The 20,941-nt window shown below is 51.8% G+C and overlaps 1 protein-coding gene across 3 annotated transcripts in view; it reads right to left on the bottom strand.

The window, feature by feature from the left end:
• The window catches only part of PAX7 (paired box 7), a 98,370-nt gene that overhangs the window by 42,851 nt on the left and 34,578 nt on the right, over positions 1-20,941 (bottom strand). For all 3 annotated transcript variants that reach the window (XM_033115021.1, XM_033115022.1, XM_033115023.1), the window contains one exon: positions 1,897-2,096. In XM_033115021.1, coding sequence (XP_032970912.1) covers positions 1,897-2,096 — 200 coding nt within the window. The remainder of the gene's footprint in view (positions 1-1,896; positions 2,097-20,941) is intronic.

Here is a 20,941-nt window from a genome sequence, read left to right as displayed (position 1 = left end):
CCAGCCCTGAGCTGAGGGGGCCCAGAGTCTGACAGGGGAGTCAGCATGTGGAGGATGTCTGCTTTGGCCCCCTCGCTGTGGCTTTGCCTGGGCTCTGGCCATTCCCACTATTCCCAGCCCCCCTCCCTCCTTGGACCTTGAGTGACACCTGTTTTTGGGTCCCCTGGGCCAATAAAAGCACTGCCCTGACAGCCAGGAAATTTTACAAGGAGCAGTTAGGCTTCAAGGTGGTGGGAAGCAGCCTGGCCCCCAGACATGGGAATGAGAAAGCACCCAGGAATGTGCCCAGGAGAACAGCTGCAGGAGGATCAGAGGGGAGGGAGGCCCGAGCTGGGGGCAGGCTCAGATATCACCCTGGAAAGGAGGGAGGGAGTGAGATGAGCTGGCTGCTGCTGCCTGCCCCCTGCCCCTTGGGGTCTCCCTCAAAGGCAGCCAAGGGCCCCCCACTCCAGGAGTGGGGGTGGGAACGGCGGAGGGAGGTGCACTGGTTCCTGGAGTGCTTTAATGCCACTTTGCTTCTAGAATTTTCCCTTTTGCTTTCAAATTCCAGGCTCTGAGTCAACGTCTTTCTCCCGGACATAGTAAAGAACCTGGGCTTTGGCATAGGCCCACCCAGCTCAGCCCCTGTTGGGCTCTGTGCCCCTGGGCACATCACTTCTCTAAGCCTCAGTTTCTGCACCTGTGGCTCATGGGGTGTCACCATACTGACCTCACAAGGTGGTCTGAGATTCCTTCAGCTCATGTAGGAGAAGCCTCAAGCCCTGTGACTGGTCCAAGATGGGTGCCCAGCAAAGGCTAGTTCCCCTTGGATGGAAGTACCCTCAGGGAGCCGTTTGGGGGGGGTCCCTCTGCAGACCTGCCTCCTCCATTCAAGAAGACGACAGACCAGGAATGGGTTCCCACAGGAGCTATTCATCATGACCTTCCTCTTTCACCACCCAGCCTGAGCCCTTCCCAGCCTGGCCCCCAGAGACTCTCTCTGCACTTGGAAAAGAACTGCAGGCCTTGGAATCTGAGAGCTCAGCCTGGGGAGAGGAGGCCAGTCCCTCCCCCACGGCAGGCCGTGAACTCCACACGGGGCTCTGCTCTTTCTGCACTCTCCCTTCCCCCAGCCCTGCTGCTTAAGAACTACACACTTGAGGGGGTAGAGGGCCTGCTCAAGGTCTGCCCACCCTCCCTCTGATGCTTCTAATCCACCAGGAACATGCCTGCTCAGTCTTCTTGCATGCTTCTCATAACAGGAAACTCATTGCCTATCTTGGGAAGCTCGGACTGTTCAGAAAATTTCCTCCTGACTACTTCCTCCCCTCATCAGAGATTTGGAGACTTTTACTGTGTTTCCCTGAAAATCAGACCAGCCGGGCCATCAGCTCTAATGCGTCTTTTGGAGCAAAAATTAATATAAGACCGGGTATACATTAATTTTTGCTCCAAAAGACGCATTAGAGCTGATGGCCCGGCTGGGTCTGATTTTCGGGGAAACACAGTATACTCCCTAGGCCCTCTCTTCTGGCTGAACTAGTGCCCTTCCTCCGTCTCTCCTTTTTCCTCCCTCCCTCTCTTGCTCTTTTCTTCTCTCCCTCAATCCCTCCTTCCCTCTTTTTCCTGAAGTACTTGTTTCCTGGAGAGGTGAACGCAAACCAACAGTCCTCATGACAGCTCCTGGCTTCCATGAGGCTGTCCACTGCTCCACCAGTCCGTCAGTCAGTCAGTCAACCAACATTTGCTACTCACTCTGCATCAAGTGCCCGTGGCATTACTTGTCTAGGGTCCCCAACCACCTGCTGCAGAAGCCCCTGGAGGTCCACTGAACCCTCAGACCCTGGCCACCCACACCTTCTCAATCCCAGTCGGTGGGTTATGCCTGCCGTGTGAACACCTGAAACGCCTCCGTACCTGGACGCGGGCCTCCGTCAGCTTGGTCCTCTGCGCCAGCTCCTCGCGGGTGTAGATGTCTGGGTAGTGTGTCCTCTCGAAGGCCTTCTCCAGCTCCTCCAGCTGCTCGGCTGTGAACGTGGTCCGACTGCGGCGCTGCTTACGTTTCAGAGGGAGGTCGGGTTCCGACTCCACATCTGAGCCCTCGTCCAGCCGGTTCCCTACAGCCAGGTGAGAGGCAGGAAGAGGACAGGGCCTGGTGAGAGGGAGGGGTGCTTTGTGCCCACCGCCAGGCCCATCACTGCACTGAGATCAGATCCCTCCTTGAACGCAAGGAGAAGGATGCTCCCACAGCATCGTTTATCAAAGGGAAAGGTGGGAAGCAACCTCCATGCCTAGTCCTAGGGGATTGGTTAAATGCCTTATGATGTTACCATTCCTTTATATATACAGAAGGTGCCAAAAAAATGTATACACATTTTAAGAAAGGAAAACTGTATTAAAATTGTAATACTCAATACATACCGATAACAAAAGATGAATACAAGTCACATTTGACTTCTGCAATTACAAGAGGTGCTCGAAGTGGTTCCCATCAGTGTCCAGACACTTCTGATGACGGCAAACTATGGCTTGAGTAACGTTAACTGAAGTATCCATTTGTACACATTTTTTGGCACCTCCAATATATAAAAAAATCCCCTCCATTTGGGCATTTAGGTTATTTCCACTGACACAGACGGATGTCCATAACGTAGGACCCAGGGGTGGTTTCATGATGAAATACGTTTGTCAAAATTCCTAGAACTATATTCTCCAAAAAAGGGAGAATTTTACCATATATTAACTAAACTTCAATAAACCATATTTTAAGAAAAGGGCAAGGTACGAACCAGGGTACAAAGAGCAATCCCACTTTTGGAAAAAGTGTGTATGACACAGTACGAACATTACAGTCAAACGTTAACAAATGCTAACCTCCAGGATGATAGGAATTTTGTTTTCTTCTTTATACTTGTTTATTGTTTCATATTTTTTAAATGATGACCATTTAAAGAACAACACAATTGCATTTGGGGAAAATATATTACAAAAACTAAGGAAAGGAGGAAGGCAAGAAGAAATGAAGGGAGGAAGAAAGGGATGGAGGGAGGGAATGCAATAGTGTCCTGTCCCGACCCCTGTTTTTACTCAATTGCTTCAAATGTTTGTTACATAAACAGGTCTAGCTAGGCCCCTTTCACAAGGGACAACCTTCCCACCCCCACCCCCAATAACCTAATATCCTCTTAGATGTCAAGTGGAGATGAAGGGAAAGGCATTCTGGGAAGGGGGAAGAGCATGTACAAATCCCAGCCCCACCTTGGGGCCCTCCTAATGTTATGAGTGTCAAAGGGCATGATGTGTCATGTCATCGTGAGGCTGCAGCCACAGCTGGGAGGTCAGCCAGTCACGGGCAATGTCCCTCCGTCCTGGGTCCCCTTCCCTCCAACCTGCTGCCTTGGCCAGTAGGCAGTCGTTCCTGCTTTTTATTGGTCATTGCCAGGCTGCCCCTGATTGTGACAGCACACGACAAGGGAACCGGAGGCACGAGAGACTGCCCTTCATCGTTGCTGCCTCTTCCCTAAGAGCAGAGACTGGGGTTGGATCCAACCCCCTCATCCAGCCTCTCCTGGCTGCCTAGCAACCTGTCACTGATAGCGGGCCACAGTGGGCACAGCTGGCATCCTGGGGCACCTTCCTCAACATGTCTGGGGCTCAGAGCCAAGGACGAGTAATCGTCAAGGATTCACCTCCTGAAACTCACCGCCTAACCTCAGTTTTCTGACAGTGACAAGGACAGCGAGCCCTTGGGGTCTCAGAAAGAGGCAGCAGCACCTGCAGGCAGGAAGGGAGGCCAGCCCACAGACAGGGAACGAAACGCCAGGCTCCGGTCCTCCAGTGGGGACCCCCGAGTTCACACAAGAGCTGAGTGAATGGGGATCAGGGTTGTCGGGGGCAAAACCTATGGGCAGAGACTGTGCTCAGAGCTGGGAGGTCAGACTGGGGAGAAGATACAGCCCATCCTGGGAGAAACCCCTCTCATTAAGTCCCAGTTCAGTCCACAACAGGGGTGTCCAACAGAACTTTCTGTGGTGATGGAAATGTTCTAGATCCGTGTGGTTCTGTGTGGTAGTATCAGCCCCATGGGGCAACAAGCACTTGAAATGGGCCAGTGCAACGGAAGAGCTGAGTTTCTCATGTTATTTCATTTGAATTGAAACGTACATAGCCCCACGCGGCCGGCAGCTAGCACACAGGACAGCGTATCTTTAACACTCCTCTTCTGCCTTTCTCACAAGGAGACGCCCGGCCTCAAGCTCAGAGCTTTCTGCACGCAATAGTCTCCAGGTAGATTTAACAACAAACCTTGTTTGTTTTTATGGTTCCCATCTATTTATAGGACATGACACTGATTTTCCATTTACAAGAGCTTCCTTGAGTTCGGTTTTATGTATAAAGTAAAATATTAAGGAAACAATAGGACAGACTACGGGACTATAACCGAAAGCATGAGTGCAGTTAGCAGCTGACTGACCGTGAGATAGTCAAGGTGCATCTGATCCTGCCCCGCCCAGCCTCAATGCCCACTCAGGCCCCATATGCTTCCGATGCCCTTGCCCTCCAAATGATGTGCAGCTTTCTAGACTCATCGTGGAGTTCTGAGTCTATTTCTTCCTCGTCTCTCTGTCCCTCCTGTACTCAGCATGGATCTGGGAACTCTGGGCCCAGAGAGATGCCCAGACCAAAACCCGGAGTGAAAAAGGCAAGTCAGAGCCCACAGTTCTTTGTTTGAAAGGATCTGGAATGACCTCTCTAGGATGTTGGCAGTTGCCATAACAACCCTCTGGATGCTAAGTGGGGAGAGCAAGGCTCTGTCCCACTAGCCGGGAGATCGAGAGAGATCGCAAGAAAACTGGACTATAGTCTGTGTGTAACTTTAGTCCTCTGAAAAAGATCTCTCTCCTCCTCCCCGATCCAGTCCAGGGGAAGAGATCCTTCTAGGTCTGAGCCAGCCTCACAACAGGTCTGGGGCTATTGGCTCTTTTACAAATAAGGAAAACAAGGCTCAGAGAGGTTGTGTAACTTGATGGAGGCCACACAGCCAGTAAGCCTATGCTCATTCCTGGGTAGGGGTGGGGAGGAAGGACAGATTGGGAGGGAATTTGGGGGCCCTCTGGGGCAGCTCTGGTCTAGTCAAGAGTCCTGGTCTGGGAGGCCTGACACCTGGGTTCTGGGCTCTGTCCCTCCCTCCCTGTGTGGCCACGGACAAGTCAATTGTCCTCTCTGGAACTGTTTTCTCCCCTGTAAAAATGGAGATGATGATACATCCCTCTCATGCCTCCCTGAAATGCTTTAAGAATGGAATGAAATAAAGGCTGTGGGAGTGACCTGGAACCTGTAAAGGGCACATGAGGGACGATAAGATTGATGATAACGATGATGACAGAAGAGGGAAGAGGGTGGGGGGTGCAGGACCAAAGCAGCGTGAGCGAGGGGGCTCATTCACAAAGAACCCCGATGCCACCACCTTTCCCTCCTTGCGCTTTCCCCACTGACGCCCTCCCCTCCCCCTCTGGAACCCTTTAGTCTCAGAGTTTAATTAATCAACAGGATTATGTGGGCTTGGCCACAGAGAGGCCCTGCTGGCTGGGGCCGAGTCATCCATGCATCGAAAGCCTGAGCAGCTGGCACAGGGAGGGGTACATGTGGGGAGAATGGATACGGGAGCGCATTCATTAAACAGAGGCTGGATCGGGGTGGCAGTGGTGGGGTAGCCTCCTGCCATCCTGCTCTCAAGCAGCTGTGAGATGGAAAGGTCCCAAGGGTGGGGGTGCGACAGAGCTGGTGCTGGTCTGGAAATAGCCCCGAGAGAGGGACCCTGTCTCTGGGTTCCTGGATCCTCACTCTGCTTAGGGATGTGGGGAATCCAATACAGAGCAAGGAAGAATCCCAGCCCCGCCTTGGGGCCCTCCTAACCTTATGAGGAACAAACATCCTCCGTCTTAGGACGCTCCCCGTTAGATGGAGGAGATCGCCCCTGTTCTGGGGAGTTCCCAGTCCGATGGAGGAAACACTGCTTCCAGATAAACTGGGGCCAGGGGAGGAGGAAAACGCATGACTTGAAAGAGCCAGACAGCAGCCTGAGCATAGAATGAGGGGTGGGAAGGGTGACAGAAGCCATTTGGTTTGTCAGAGCTTCCGAGTGGGCAGGAATGAGGTCTGCGCAGGGCTGAGTCCAGCTCAAGCCAGGCTGATGGAGGTGGACAGAATATTGCTGGGGGTGGGGGGAGAGCTCTCACAGCCTCCACCCCAGCCTTGCCCCCTCCTTCAAAGCTCGCCTGCTCTCACAGCTGCTGACTCGGGAAGCTCAGCTAAGCCAGTGAGGCCGCGCCACCATCGGCCCTGCCCACATGTCAGATTCAGCCAACCGCTCCATGTGGTTCCTGGTTTAGCCCTCGGCTTCCTTAAGTGACCCAGCCAGGCTATCTTACACCTCCTTGCCTTTGAACGGGTGGCTCCTCTGCTTGGAACACCCCCTGCCCCTTCCACTGAGTACACTCCTGCTCATCCAGCAGAACCCAGCTCATGGCTGTGTCCTCCAGCAAGGCTTCCTGGGCCCATCCAGGCTGGTTTCAGTGCCCATCCTCGGGGCTCTCAGAGCTTATCAGGAGACACCAAACTTGCCTGTTCATGGATCTCTGGATCCCACTGGACCAGGAGATCCTGGGGTGCAACAGGGACTATGCCTGGCACACAGCAGGTGCTCAATAAAGGCTTCTTAGATGAACAGGGCTTAGTAGGCTGATTACAAAGCTCCTTCTGAACCCTGACACACTGCAATAGTCTAAACTTGTGCACAGCACGCTACAGTTTACAAGCCCATTCATTGTTCTAACACAGTTCCTCCCAATAACCCTGGGGAGCCACGCAGGCAGTAATAGACCCATTTTACAGATGTTCAGTGGAGTCCCAGGGCTGCGAGCCTGGGAAGAAAACCCAGGACTCAGGACTCCCAGCCCCGTCAGAGCCAACTTTGCTACAGTGAATTCCCGGGGGATGGAGAATTCCATTTCTGATCATGAAAACGAAGATGGCTTGTTCTCTCCATCCCCACCCCCCAAACCTTCCCTGCTCTCCCTTTTGCCAAAGGAAAAGCCTTCAAATGAGATGGCCACAATTTCTGGACCTACAGGAGGGAGCTGACCCATCTCCAAATCCTTGCCATTCTAGATGAGGGGAAACCAGCAGTGGCCTTGAGGTGTGGGGTCCTTCTCTTAGACCCCCACCTCCGCAGAGACGCCCTCCCACTCCTGTTCTGGGCTCCCGTCCCACTGCCTCCCAACCTAACCTTTATTACAGTTTAACATAGGACGGCTAGGAGCTGCGGCACAGAAACGAATCACATAATAGTTGATATGCGTTTTAATCAAGTAATTCGGGCAGAGCTGGGAGCTGGCGAGTATGGGCCCAGCATCCCTGAATACCAAACAGGCCTGGGCGCAGGTCTCAGAAAATGGAAAAGTCATTTACAGCTCAGCTGGGGGCCCAGAGAACCAGGGCCATGGCAGCACCCTCCCTGCCCCTCTGCTGGAACCGCTCAGCTGTAACCAGGGCATGGTGTGTGCATCTAGGAAATGTCTGCAGGAGCCAGCAGCACACAAGGGCCAGGCAACAGGGGGTCAGATGAACAGGTGGGGCTTGGACCCCAAGTCAAACCTCCCTGGAAGCGACACTCACCCAGACTTCTGCCCAAACTTCTCTTGGGGGCCCATCTCAGTACCCCCACCCAAGCATCCATATGGCAGACCTGGCACTCATCCTTAAGACCCCTTTCCACCTTCTCCCTTAACACCTCACACACAACCAGCCCAGCACCAAAGCTGGGAGATTCAGAACCTGTTAGCTCCGAACCTACCCCAGACCCCCAGCCATGGCCCTGCCCCGGAGTCTGTCCTCTCCACCTCTCCCTGGTCTCCAGCAACCCCAGCTACTGCAGGCCTTTGCATAGGCTGTGCCCTCTGCTTGAAGTACCCTCCCCACACCCTTCCTGGTCTGCAGTCTGCAGCTGGCCAGGCGAAGAAGCAGAGTGGGGCCTTTAAAAGCACAGGCTCCTGATGCAGTTTGCCTGGGTTCTATGGATTCCACACGTGTGTAAAGTATGGGTAATATTAGCATACACACACACACACCTGCCCACCCTCCTTGCTTTGTATTTTTTCTACAGTGCAGATCGCAGTCAGGCATGCTAAATATTCTATTTTATTGACTGTTCTCAACGCCCGGCCCCCCATGTCCTGGCCATCGCTAGAGCACAAGCTTCCTGAGGGTAGGTGTTTTTGTCTTGTTTGTTCACTGCTGAATCTCCAATGCTGGGCACAAAGTGGATACCCAAATAGTTGTTGAATGAATGAACGTATGAGTGACTATATTTACACCCATGAAACAGTGCCAGGGACAAGTGAGTGTTCATCAAGTGTGTATGTGTGTTACGTGCTATTGAGTCAGCTCCAACTCCTGGAAACGCTACGAATGAGTGACGACAACAGTGTCCTGTCCTCAACAGCCCTGCTCAGTTCCTGGAGACTCACGTCATGGCTTCTTTTATGGAGTCAGTCCATCTCATATTTGGTCTTCCTCTTTTCTCCTGCCTTCCATTTTCCCAGCATTATTGTCTTTTCCAAAAAAAAAAAAAAAAAAAAAAAAAAAAACCCTGCTTTCTCATAATGTGCCCGAAGTAGGACAACTTCAGTTTTTTCATTTTTGCCTCCAGTGATGTTTCAAGTTCCCTTTTCTCTAGGACCCATGTGTTTATCTCTGGCGGTCTAGGGTATGTGTAGAAACTCCCCTCCAACACCATACTTCAAATGAATCCATTTTTTTTCCTATCAGCTTTCTTCACTGTCCAGCTTTCTCATCTGTATGTAGTAATCACGTACAAAGGAATACGAGAGTGTGGAAGAGCAAAGCCTTGGTCTCTAATGACACATCTTTGCTCTTAGTGATCTTTCTTAATTCTTCTGTTGCTGACCTTCCAAGTCTCAGCTTCTTTGGATTTCTTGGCTCTTCCATTAATCCTCATCCTTTCTGACTCAGCTTAGTATCACCCCTCCAGGAAGCCTTCCCCACGGGTACCCTCCTCCATCTGGCTCTGAGGTGTCTGCATTGCTAGAACTCAGTAAAACTACAGTTTGATTCATTTGATTCATTTCAGTTCTGCTCTCCGAGAGGCCTCCCAGGGTGGTGGAGTCACTTGCAAGGTGGGGATCCAAATAGGTTCTGTCTGACTCCAAATCCTATGCTATTTCTCAGTGACTGAGATCAGTCAACAGACCCAACTTCACTCTCCCAACCCAAGGAAAGGTGGGAGGGGAGGAAAGCGTCTTTAGAAAGCCGGCGTGGAACTCTTACTTTGCTTACAACCTCAATTTAACAAAACTTTTCCTTCTCCAGGACGGCAGGTCTAACCCCATCAGGCTAACTTTTTTGTTTGTTTGTTTTACTCTGAACCACAGGAATAATTTGCATTACAAACTGTGGGGCCTGATCATGGCTTCGATGCTAACAGCATAAAACTGTTCTCAAGCACTAGAGGGCACTCTTTATACATTCCTTCCAGGAAGGGGCAGATCTAGGAAGAAGGAAGTAGTACTGCTTAAAGTGGTGCTGTGCAGTTGTATTGCCAGAATTCAGAGCCAAGCTTTCTTATGTTGGATCCAGAACTTTTTTGGCACCGAACCGTGAATCAAGCACAAGTCACTAGTGGGAGAGAAGAGAGGGTGTGTAGAGGGCTGGAACCATCGGAGGCAGGGCACGCAGTCAGGGAAGGCTTCCTGAGTGCCGAGTTCAGAGCTAAGGTTCACCTGCCCTGACCGCAAGAGGCTGAAGCTGAAAAGGTCGTGAGGGAGCTTCCAACCCGGTCTCTTTAACCTGCCGGCATCATATGCCGTAAATGTGGAGGTTTGCAAGGGGACAGCAGGTGTGGATTGGAGAGGGAAGATGGCAGGACATTTTAAGCAGACCCCTTGGAGGCTGGAGCAAGCCCACTATAAGAGGAACTCAGCTCACCATCTCCTTTTACATTCTGCCTGTGACTGTAAGACAATCTTGAAAACAGTCCGTTTCCCTTCACTTCTTCAGTGGGCTACTGGCAGATGGCAGAGCTCGCTGTGTCCGTTCCTGAAGGGAGCTTGCCACCTGGATCATGTTTTATGGAGTGTGGCCCAGGCAGCCACAGTTAGACACTGGGGGGAGGTGGGAAGACAAGCTGTGGGGTCAGATGGACCTACAAGTCGTGTGAATTCTGGATCTGAATTCAGAGCTATAAATGCTGGGTGTGTTTTCAAACTCCCGAGCCTCATTCCCTCCATTTTTAAAACCCAGACACTGATGGGAGCCAAGAGGGAGAAAGAGAAGAGCAGAAAGCTGTGTCCGGAGGCTGAGCTCCGAGAGCTGTGGGTGCCAGGGCACTCAGATTGACTCCTGGACCTCATCTCTCCTCTCACTCAGACAGAAGCCCAGTAGGAGGGGAGCTGGCGTTCCAGGCTCAGTCCCTGACTTTCTGTGACCTTGAGCCTATCACTTGTCCTCTTGGAATCTCCATTTCCCTATCCACCCACTGGGAATAAGAATTTCCATCCACCTACTTCTCAGGGTATTAGTGTGGCTGCATAGATGGGAACCTCAAAAAACGCCGAGGGGTCACTTTGATGCAATTATCACAGCCTGCTTGCCACACTAACTCAGTTACTGCACTCCTCTAGACTGCAATTTCCTCACCTGTAAAATGAGGGAAATATGCCCGCCTCATAGAGTTGTCACGCACGAAGATTAAATGAATTACTGCAAGACAGGGGCTTACCACAGTGCCGGGTACACGGGAGGTGCTCAATAGATGTTAGCTATTAGTATTGTCATTGCTGTTGTGATTGGTGCCTGCACACAATGAGAACTTAATTTACCTCTGTATCCCCAAGATGCAAGCTCATTTTTGCCTGGCACAAAACAGAGGCAAGGGATGTATGAATAAATGAATGAACAGATGATTAAACGAATGAATACCTGTTTGTCATCCCTTCCTTACTCTGCTATGGTGGGGGCTCTGCACAATTCCAGCCACGCCCACAGACCCCACACTCCATCCCATCCCTAGGGGAAGCCATTCCAGGTGCAAATGGTGCCCACGGACAGGAGAGGGTGCGGGGTCTCAGGTACGTCTGTGGCTGGCGTACAAATGTTGGCAGATGCTAAGAGTCCATAAAGGGAGACAGACCCTCAGGAAGCTGGGCTGGGGGAGACCTGAGGTGAGGCCTCAAAATCAGCGAAGGGGAAACAGCAGCAGCTGGGGCCCCAGTGGCCAGATGAAGCCACCGGGCCTGGCGAGGAAAAGGCAGCTCGGCCACCCGTCAGCGCCCCACAAAGCCACTGTGAAAGGACCATATGCCTGAGAAGTCAAGCCTGCCCGGACCCTCCTTCTTCCCCTCCCCAACCCCTCTGCCCCCTCCTCAGTGCTGGAGCCCTGGGAGACAGGGGGGTTGCAGCCAGTTGGAAAGTTGTCAAAGGAGGCAGGACGGAAAGTAGCCTCTGAACCCCTGGCTCCTGCCTCCTTCCTGCCAGCAAATCCCCTGCCTCTGGGCTCAGCCCTGAGGGAAGGGCTTCAACCTGGCGCTTGCTGTACCCCAAAGACTGAACTCTGTGATCACACACTTTCTCATACAGCAGCACTGGGCACGAAGGCCACTGGGGAATACACAAAAACAGCTGCTGACGCATTTTGAGCTTACTATGCGCCTTTCCTATAGCAGGTCATGTAATCCCACCATAACCCTAAGAGGTAAGTACTGTTATTATTATTATTAGTATTATTAGCCACATTTTACAGATGAGGAAACTGAGGCTAAAAGGGGTTAACTAATTCCATGGCGGAGTGATAGTGAAACCCAGGCAACTGGCCCCAGAGGGCCCCTGAATCACCACGGTGACACCTGTGAGCCTGGCATTCAAAGCCTTCCTGGCCCTGGCGCAACGTGCCTCTCCCAGCAGGCCACTTCCAGGCCTTTCTCCCTGCTGTGGCTTGGGATGAGGCCTTCACATTACTTCCTCCTGTCTCACTTCCCTCACTCTTCAAATCTGAACTTGAGGTCCACCTAGTCCCCAAAGCTTTCCAAGGCTGCCACACCCAGATTCAAGCTCTCCTTGAATCCCTGTGGCATTGGCCCCCTGGGCCACCCTCCCAGCACTTGGCATAGACTCCTGCTAGAGACTAGCGATTCACATTTTTTCTTTTTTTTTTTTTTTGAGGGCACAGTTCACAGTGGCCCCTGCGGGGATCGAATCCACAAGCAACCCACAAGCTCGGTGCTACCAGCAGCACGCTCTAACCAACTGAGCTAACCGGCCACCCTGGAGATTAACTTTTAAAGCAGATGCTGTTACAAAATGCACCTTATCATCCAGGTGGCAAAAGCTATACTTGAACTTCTTGAGTGTGGGAACTTGGTTTGCCGCATCAAACTGAGGACGCCCTAGTGTAGCAATGGTGCCTTTACAATGAGACTGGGAGTTTCTTGAAGATAAAAACTATATTTTTTCTATTACAACCGGTTATTACCCCAGGGCAGGATGACTGGGAACAGCTCTGTGGTTTTCATTCTAGAGTGTTCTTAATAACAATCTCTACTAGGAACTGCAGACACCAGTCAAACAAAGAAACCATGGACCTTGTCATACAGACACCACAAGGAGAACCGACTCAAGCTTTCCCAAAGTCATCATCTCTCTCAGGACTCTGCACTGACTTCTTTCCCTCGGGGGTCACTTCTGTCCATCCAACTTCCATCTATCCCCACCTCCATCTCTCTTTAAACAGAAAACTCCGAAACCAAACCTAATATTGTGTTGCAGGTCAAGGTGCACAGAGAAATGTGTGCCCAACAGGGATTGACTAAGCACCTAGTGGGAGCCCCACAGACTCACACTGATAAAAGCTACAGCAATTCCTGTCGGCCACAACGGAAATGAACACATAGCTCAGACACTGCCCCTTTAAAACACAACCACTCTCCTAAAGCGGGGCACAGCTGCAGGCTGATCCTAGAGCACGGAGGTGACAGCAGGATCATTGGAAAAGCAAGCCGGACCTTCCTGCCACAGAGGCAAGTGGCTTGAAGATAGATCAGCCTCCCTCCTTAGAAATGCAAAGCTTTACCTGGAAACACCCAGCAGAGCAGTCTTCCCTTCTGTAGCCCAACACCAAAGCCATCAACGTGAGTTACTTCTCCCCTTTTGGTTACTTCCAGAAATTTCGGATTAACATGCAAATGGTCACTGCCAAGTGCCCAGAAACTGGTTACAGGCACCCAGCACTCCAGCCAGATGATGGGACTATCACCTTGCCCAGAGAGGGGTCCCCAGGGAACCTGGGGGCTGGTGGGAAAGACTAAGGGGCTCCAGGTTGGAATGCTAAAGTTTGCCTCTGACTTTGCCTCCAACTTGCTGTGCAACCTTTGGCAAGTCTAAACGCCTCTCTGGGCCCCATTTTAGAGGTCCTCCTGGACAAGAACAACCCTGAGAAGGAGGCTTGGGTTGTACCTGATTTATTCGTTCCTTCACACTGCAGAGCCCAGTACAGTTCCTGGCACACAGTAGGGCTTTCAGGAAACGCCTGTGGCCGGAGGAAAGAATGACTGATCGATGGGAGTAGTGAAGTGCTCCAGAGGGGACTGGAATTCTCAATTAGGGGTGCAGTGTGGACTACAGGACACCCTGAGATCATCTGATTCCTGTAGGGGCAGGAAGGAGGGATTTTATCACCCTTATATTCTGTCTGGGGCCAAGTCCGCTTCCCCATCGTCCCAGGCCCCTCCTCTCTTAAGGGAAGGGAGTGGGGAATATTTAACCCTCCCTTCTCCTCCCTTCCCCTCCCCTCTCCCAGCCAGCGCAGCCCCTTATGTCTCAGGCTGGTCGCTGGGCAGCCAGAGGCCTTTCATGGTACATTCTCCCGCTGCCCCCTCCCCAGCCTCTCTCCCCAGCAACCCCTTCCTGTCGTGCCCCCATCAATCTACTGCAACCCAGTCTCTCCAGCTGGCCTGGCTGGGCCGTTCCCAGGCAGAGCAGGTCCACAGTGGAAGGTGGTGGAAAAATGTGGACAAATTTCTGATTTGCAACACTCTGGGAAAGAGTTTATTGCCATTGTTTGAGGACGAATGTATAAATAAAGCAAGGCGAAGATTGCAGGGGGAGGCTGATGAAAGGCAGAAAACGAGAAATTTTATGGCCATAAGGAGCGTACTCTAATGGTGATTTTTGAGGCACTGGACCATGGTAGTTACTTAGCCAAATGATCACTGTGAAGCTGGGCAAGGCGGCTTATTTCTTAATTACTGTTACGTATTATGTCAGGCGGATGCCCAGCCCTGGAAAACTTGGTCCTGAAGCACACACAGGCTGCAGCCAGGTCCCGGTGCCGAGATGTGCTGGGCCAACAGGGGGGTCATCACCTGCACTCATCCAGGGCAGGGAACCCCACCCCTGGGCCTGTTACCCTTTCCTCCTCCCCAGGCTCCTGACCCCAGAGAAACCTCCATGAGAAGCAGACAAAGAAAGGCTTGAACTTAGAGCCACACCTTCAAACTATGGCTTCATCCACTCAACACATAGTAATGAACATGTGTCAGTTCTGAGCTAGCTATGGCTGACAAAGCAGAGAAAGAAACAGACGTGATGTCCAGCTTCAAGAAATATTTGCAAAAGGCACCTAAAGGCTCATCTGGGGCTTCCTCGCCATGAGTCTCTGCACAACTCAGAGGGCAAGACAGAAGCGGAGGGAGGTAGTTGTGTAGTTGAAACCACCTACACAACCGGGGCGCAGAAGAGGGATGGTTCTGATGTGCCGTGTACCCCGCACCAGGTACACGGCTTCAATGAGCCTCTATTTCTTCACCCGTAAAAAAAGGGGGTGGGACTAAATAGTCCCCTTTTGGGTCTAACATCTTATGGTTCTAGGATTTTTCTTGCTCTCGGAGTTGGTGAGGTTGATTTTTCAAAGCTCCTCAGGCACTTGTCCTCTTGAACACTTAAGTCTGCTTTCAAAGGGCCGTGGAATACAGTAACAGAAGGAAGAAGTCAGAGCTTGTTGTGGGCCTACTGTGTGCCAGGGACTCAACAGGGGTCATGTCCTTCACCGTACCCTCACAATCGTCTCGGGCCGGTGCTCTTTGGAGTATGCTCAGAAAGGTGCGCAGACTTGCTCAGATGCTAAGTGGCAAAGCCTCCCTTCAAAGCCAGGTGAGTCCAGTGCCAAAGCCAATGAACGTGTTTTAAGTAAATCAAGGGGCCTCCCCAGCATCTTCTAGACTAGCAGCTCTCAAGCTTCTGGGCAGCAGAATCCCCTGGAGAGCTTGGTGAACACAGATGGCTGGGCCCCTGTGAGACTTTCCGAATCAGAGGGTGGAGTCTAAGAAGTTGACTTCCCGCAAGTTCCCAAGTGCTGCTGCTGCTGCTGCTGGGAGCCGCTGTGCTATAGAACTCGGAGGGAAAAAGCAACAGCTACCAAATAAAACCATGCTGCCCCATGAAAAGAGGGAACCGTAGGGCTTCTCCCCCAATATCAGATGAAAATCGAGGGCCTGAAAGAGAGTACCAAGCGCTCACCCTCACATGACTCTGAAACTATGGGTCTTTTTCACACTGGAGGAGTGAAGGGAAGACACTTGGCCCAAGGGGTGTGCAGCTTGGCCGGTGAATTTGCTCCTCTCTGCTCCCTGCTCTCGCAACTTTCCATGGTGGCTGGGTCATCAGATTGTTGACAGACCATGTTTGGGAAGGCGTAGATCCCTGACCAGGACCCAGCCTGTTCCCTGCCCTTCCCCCAGCCTCCGAACTCACCTCTTTCTACCCCTTCTCTCCTCCTGGTTCCTACTTAAGTCCTCTTTCCTTTCCCCCACCATCTTTCCCTTTGCATTCAGCAATCGGATGTGTCACAGGCATCACAAGGGGAAAGAGGTGTCACAGTCTCAGGAGAATGACCTTTAAAAGGCTGACGTCAAGCCCCACGTCTGACACCTGTCTTCCCCATGGCCCATCTTCCAGCCGCCCATCTTGACTTACTTGGAGGGGCAACATTTCCTCTCCAGGAGGATAAGCATCTTGATCTGTTCTGTTCATTGCTTTATGCCCAAGGCCCAGAAGAGGGCTCGGCCCAGGGGAAGAGCTCAACACACAGGTACCGAATGAAGGACCGAGTGAATGAAGGCGCATTTATTGAATGAATACATGGCCTCCTCCTAGACGCCCAGATCTGTGCAATAACTTGCAATGTTCCGACAGATGCCTATAGTGGTTTGCTCTTCAAGCCAATGTGATTATTGGTAAGTACGTAAGGATCACCCTGCACCATCATCTCATTAAAAATGCATTGATGCAACACCAGACACCTGCCCCATGTGGAAAGCCCCAGCTAGCCAGCTGAGCAGTTCTAAGAGGTCTAGAGGATCGATGCTCTGTAAACCACCACACAGGTAGTCCACTGGATTCCCCGGTCTGCCCTCAGATGTTTGGTCCACTCAGAGGCGGCCCAAATGCAGATGTGGTGTCTTAATGAGAGCGGTATAACAGCCTACACTGCCCTTGGAATCGCTCAGGCCCCTGGACTGTGTGCATCTCACCACAAGGAGTCAGACATCTTTGGAAATGGGTTACTGGAGGGAACCAGTTTTGAAAGGAGTTAAAATTCAATTTGCTCCTGCTGCTTACGCCTTTTCTAGTTCGATGTGTTTTTGATAAAAAAAAAAAATTTTTTTGATCAATAAAAATGAAATCTTTTACTCGCACCCTGGGGCAATTATTGTTCTGGGCCCAGTTTGCTGAATCTTGATAGAATAAATAATGTTCTTGTCCCCAAATGTGGCCAGCCCGAGGTTAATTACATTAAACTAGCAGGGATGGGGTGGACTCTGAAAACATACTGGTTCTCAGAGGGCAAATCATGCTTCTAGGTGTTTCGGAGTGAGTGAAATGTTCTCATTTAAGGACCAGAGGGTGATAAAACCGTGATAACGGCATTGGTGACACACTTACCTGATACCAGATACTGTGCTTGGCATAATTGGGGCATCACACAACACTCAGACCTGGCAAACAGGTTTAACTGACATTAAAGCAATTCTAAGGATGAGGCTCAGAGAGGGGCAGGAATGTACCCAAGGTCACACAGCTATATGTGGCTGTGCCAGGACTTGAACCCAGGTCCATCAGAAGTCTGAAATTGTATACAGACCACTTTGCCACTCCACCTCCCTTTTTCTAAATGAGGACAGTGAAAAGGCCTTGGAAATTGCCAAATGTTCACTTGCCAATGCTTCTTTTTCTATCCCCCTTTGCCACCTTTCCTTCTCTTCCTCCAATGCCATATTGTGCTTCCTCCAAATAGCCCTGACAGGGACTGCTGAACAGCCCAGTGCTCTGTGGCCGGGGGCTGCAGTTGGTAGGAGAGGATGCAGCACTTGAGCTATGGATGGACATGGGGGGACGGTGCTGGATCCTACGCCCCGTGAGGTAGACGTAGAAAGACACACATCTTCGGTTAGCCATGCTCCTGCTGGGTGTGTGCACGTGTGTGTGTGTGTGTGTGTGTGTGCTTACAGTTCCGGGCACTTTCACTCTCTGTTATATACTTCTGAACAAAAGAGTTGCTCTTTTACTAAAAGAACCTTAAGTATCCTGCAAGTGGTCGAGGGGAGGAGAGTAGAGGGAGGATGGCTTGGTGGTCTCAGAGGCTGAGCTAGACACGTAATACCAGGAGGCGAGGGGACCCGGTGGCTAGATTCAGAAGGTCAGTGGTGAAAGAGAGGGGAGATGGTGAGGGGAGGTTCTGAAAGTGACGGAAGTGATCAAGGGTTCCGAGAGACGTGGAAGCTGGTAACCGCAGTGGATAAACAAGGATAGAAATCAACAAATATTCAGTGCCCAGTGTGTGTCCACCCCTGCTCATACAGTCCTTCATTTCATCCTGACAACTATACCAACAAGGAATTTTATTATTCCCATTTTTAAATGAAGAAACAGATGCTCGGATTAAGCCACCAACTCAAAGACACAAGACAGAGCCAAGATTCAGAATTCGAATCCAAGCCACCTGCGGCTTCCATGATGCCTCCCAAAGCCCAACTTTACCCTCCCAGCCATCCTCCCACAGAGCCCGTGGGGCCTCCCAGCCCCAATCTCCAGCTTTCATCCCCTCACAGGCTCGGCTGCCTGCCCTCTAATTAGATTCCCCTGGAAATAAGAATGCATTGTACAGTTCTGCTAAAGGCAAACTGATTTTACAATTTCTTTTCTTTCCTCCTCTTTAATAACTCACAATGTCTCAAGGAGGTTTTACTTATGGTCTACACACTGGAAAATTATTCTGTCTCCCATGTGCTCATTTTTCTCTTGAGGAAAATTGAAAACTGGAGTTCTCCTCCATCAATGCCCCCCCCCCTTTGCGTATTTTGTGCCCAGAATATTCTAGTCCATTCCCAAATTGCCTCTTTGGCCCTTCTCTACCTCAAAAGCAAAACTCCACCCTCGCCCGCCCCGACCACAGCCTTCCTACCCCACAGCTTGGAAAGGCTGGCAGCCCCAACGATCTTGGGAAGAGTGAGGAGTCTTGCACAAGCTTGGCTGGTAAGCGGCAGGAGGGAGGGCGGCAGGCAGTGGGGGCGCAGAGCGGTTTGCCCCACTTTGAGATGCATTTGCCTCCAGAGAAGTGGACTGGCTCCAGCACTTTTGAGGTAGGAGCTGGGTGAGTGCAGAGCCTTTATTGGACCCATCAGGTTCCCGTTAAGTATCAGGGAGTAAATCATAAACAAATGGGTCCAATTTCCATTTCTGAAGGCATCTCCAGCCCTGCCTTCACCCTCCACATTTAAGGGTACATCCCCTTAAGTGGTGCCTGATGGGACAAGGAGCCAGGTGGGTAGTGTCACATAGGCCTGGGCTGTCATTTAAACGGCTTGCAGCACTCACCGGCCGGCTGGCACCCACTCTTTAGGCCCTGGAGCCAGACCAGAGATGACGTGTGATGGATGGACCAATGGACAGACAGAGGCCCCAAGGGACTGCAGACCTGGCTTCTGCGTTAGCAGGTTTCATGAATTAGGGTTTGAGAGCTCTGGCCCAAGGGGAAGTAAGAGGGTGGAGGGCGTACTTGGTGGAGAACAACGCTTGGGCCAGGGCTGGGCAGAGGGGGCGGCTGGCTTGCTCCCTGCCATGGGTTAAGAGGGTGGGGAGGGGAGCTGCAGGTCTCTGGGCCTGGGTGCTCAGGGTATGTGGGACAGAGTATCTTTGGCACTGTGGGGACAGAGCCAGGAGTGCAGTTTCCAGGCTCTTAAATTCTGGTTGTGGGGACAGAGCCAGGAGTGCAGTTTCCAGGCTCTCGGCCTCACGTGGAAAGGTGCTGGCTCAGGTAGTAAATGGCCATCAACTGTGATTGGATGGCCATCAGCTGTGGCTAGTTGGCCGTCAGCTGTAACCAGTGAGCCATTGGCCACTAATATAACTGCCGTGGCTACGCTGGCAGAAAATGGGGGCTAGCAAGAAGATGGTGGCTGAGCTACCAAGAGCGGATTGCAGTTAGCACGGTGGACTGCGGGTTGCGGATCAGATCGTGTGGCTCCTGCCTCCTGTGTCTCCAACCCAGCCGCCAGCGAGAATATAGTGATATGACTCCCCTATCTATAGCTCCGTGAGTGTTCCTTTTGGGCCTCACCATATCCTGCGTTCTTGTGTGGGGAGAGGGACCAGAGACCCTGCCTGACACCCTGCGTGACAGGCACCCTCAGCACGGCAACCAAAAGCCACCCCACCCTGCTCCCACCCGGACCCCACTTCCCAGCTCCTACTGCCTCTGCTCCCATTGTGGGGTTTGGAAATGGGAGACTCAGCCACACCTGTGCACATTATTGATTTTACAATAACTGGGACCATTTGCCAGGTACCAAGGTCTGGGCATTTATTATCTCATTTAATCCTGGCAATACCACCACTGGGTGGGCTCTATTACCCCCACATTATAGATAAGGGCTCTGGAGAGCAGGGACCCGTTACCACGACCAGCGCAACTCCCCAGGAGTGCTTCCTCTGTGCCAGGCACTGCTACAAAGTGAGCTTTTTGTGGATTAGCTCATTTAATCGATATTGTGACTCTCATTCCATTTACAGATAAGGAAACCAAGGCTCAGAGAGACAGAGTGTGGGGTTGATCACCAGCCTCCCTGTTTAGGACAGCTTCCCCAAATGGACTTGGTCCCTAATGTCTGAGACCTTCTGTGTCACGAGAGTCAGTCCATTCAAGCTGGAGCAACCTGAGAGAATTTAGTCCCAACTCACTGTCTTAGATGAAAACTCAGCCCAGAGAGGGGATGTGACTGGCCAGAGGTCACACAGCAGGTTAGGGGGAGAGCTGGGACTGGAGTCAGCCCCCCTCTCTAGTCCCAGAGACATGGCAGACACCCTCAGGATAGATTAGCAAATGGTGGAGGGTAGTGACAAGAGGTCTCCACAGGCAGGGATCCCCTGAGGGTGTTGCCAGTGCGGCTACTGTTTTAGCTAAGTCCTGGGGCCACTGACTCAGGATACAGCTCTGGAACTGTAATGATGCCCTGGATCCCTCCTGGCCCTTCTCCTGCAAGCCTAGAAGCAATATGGCTGCCAGCCCCAGCTGAGGGTGCTCCAGCCCTGGGAGGAGGGAAAAGGAGAAAGGAGAATGAGGCCAAATGCCAAAAACTGAGTGGTATCTGGCCAGGCTGGGTATCCACAAGCATCATTCCTTTGTCCCTGACGCAGAACTACAGGCCACCAGCAAGATATGGCCCTTGGAGACCAAGAACTGGGGGGTTGGATCCCGGATGAGCTCAGGCTAATCACTTAGCCTTTCTGAGTCCCAGAAGAGGCAGGTGGGTGCTCAGGTAAAGCGAGGGTCTGAGGAAGGGGAGGCAAAGGAGAGACCCCGGTTCCTGGGCCCCTGATCCTTCTCAAGGGCCCC

The sequence above is a fragment of the Rhinolophus ferrumequinum genome, chromosome 9, assembly GCF_004115265.2.
Source record: "Rhinolophus ferrumequinum isolate MPI-CBG mRhiFer1 chromosome 9, mRhiFer1_v1.p, whole genome shotgun sequence".
NCBI lineage: Eukaryota > Metazoa > Chordata > Mammalia > Chiroptera > Rhinolophidae > Rhinolophus > Rhinolophus ferrumequinum.
The sequence above is the reverse complement of the archived record's forward strand: the minus strand, read 5'-3'. Positions and strand labels throughout refer to the sequence as shown.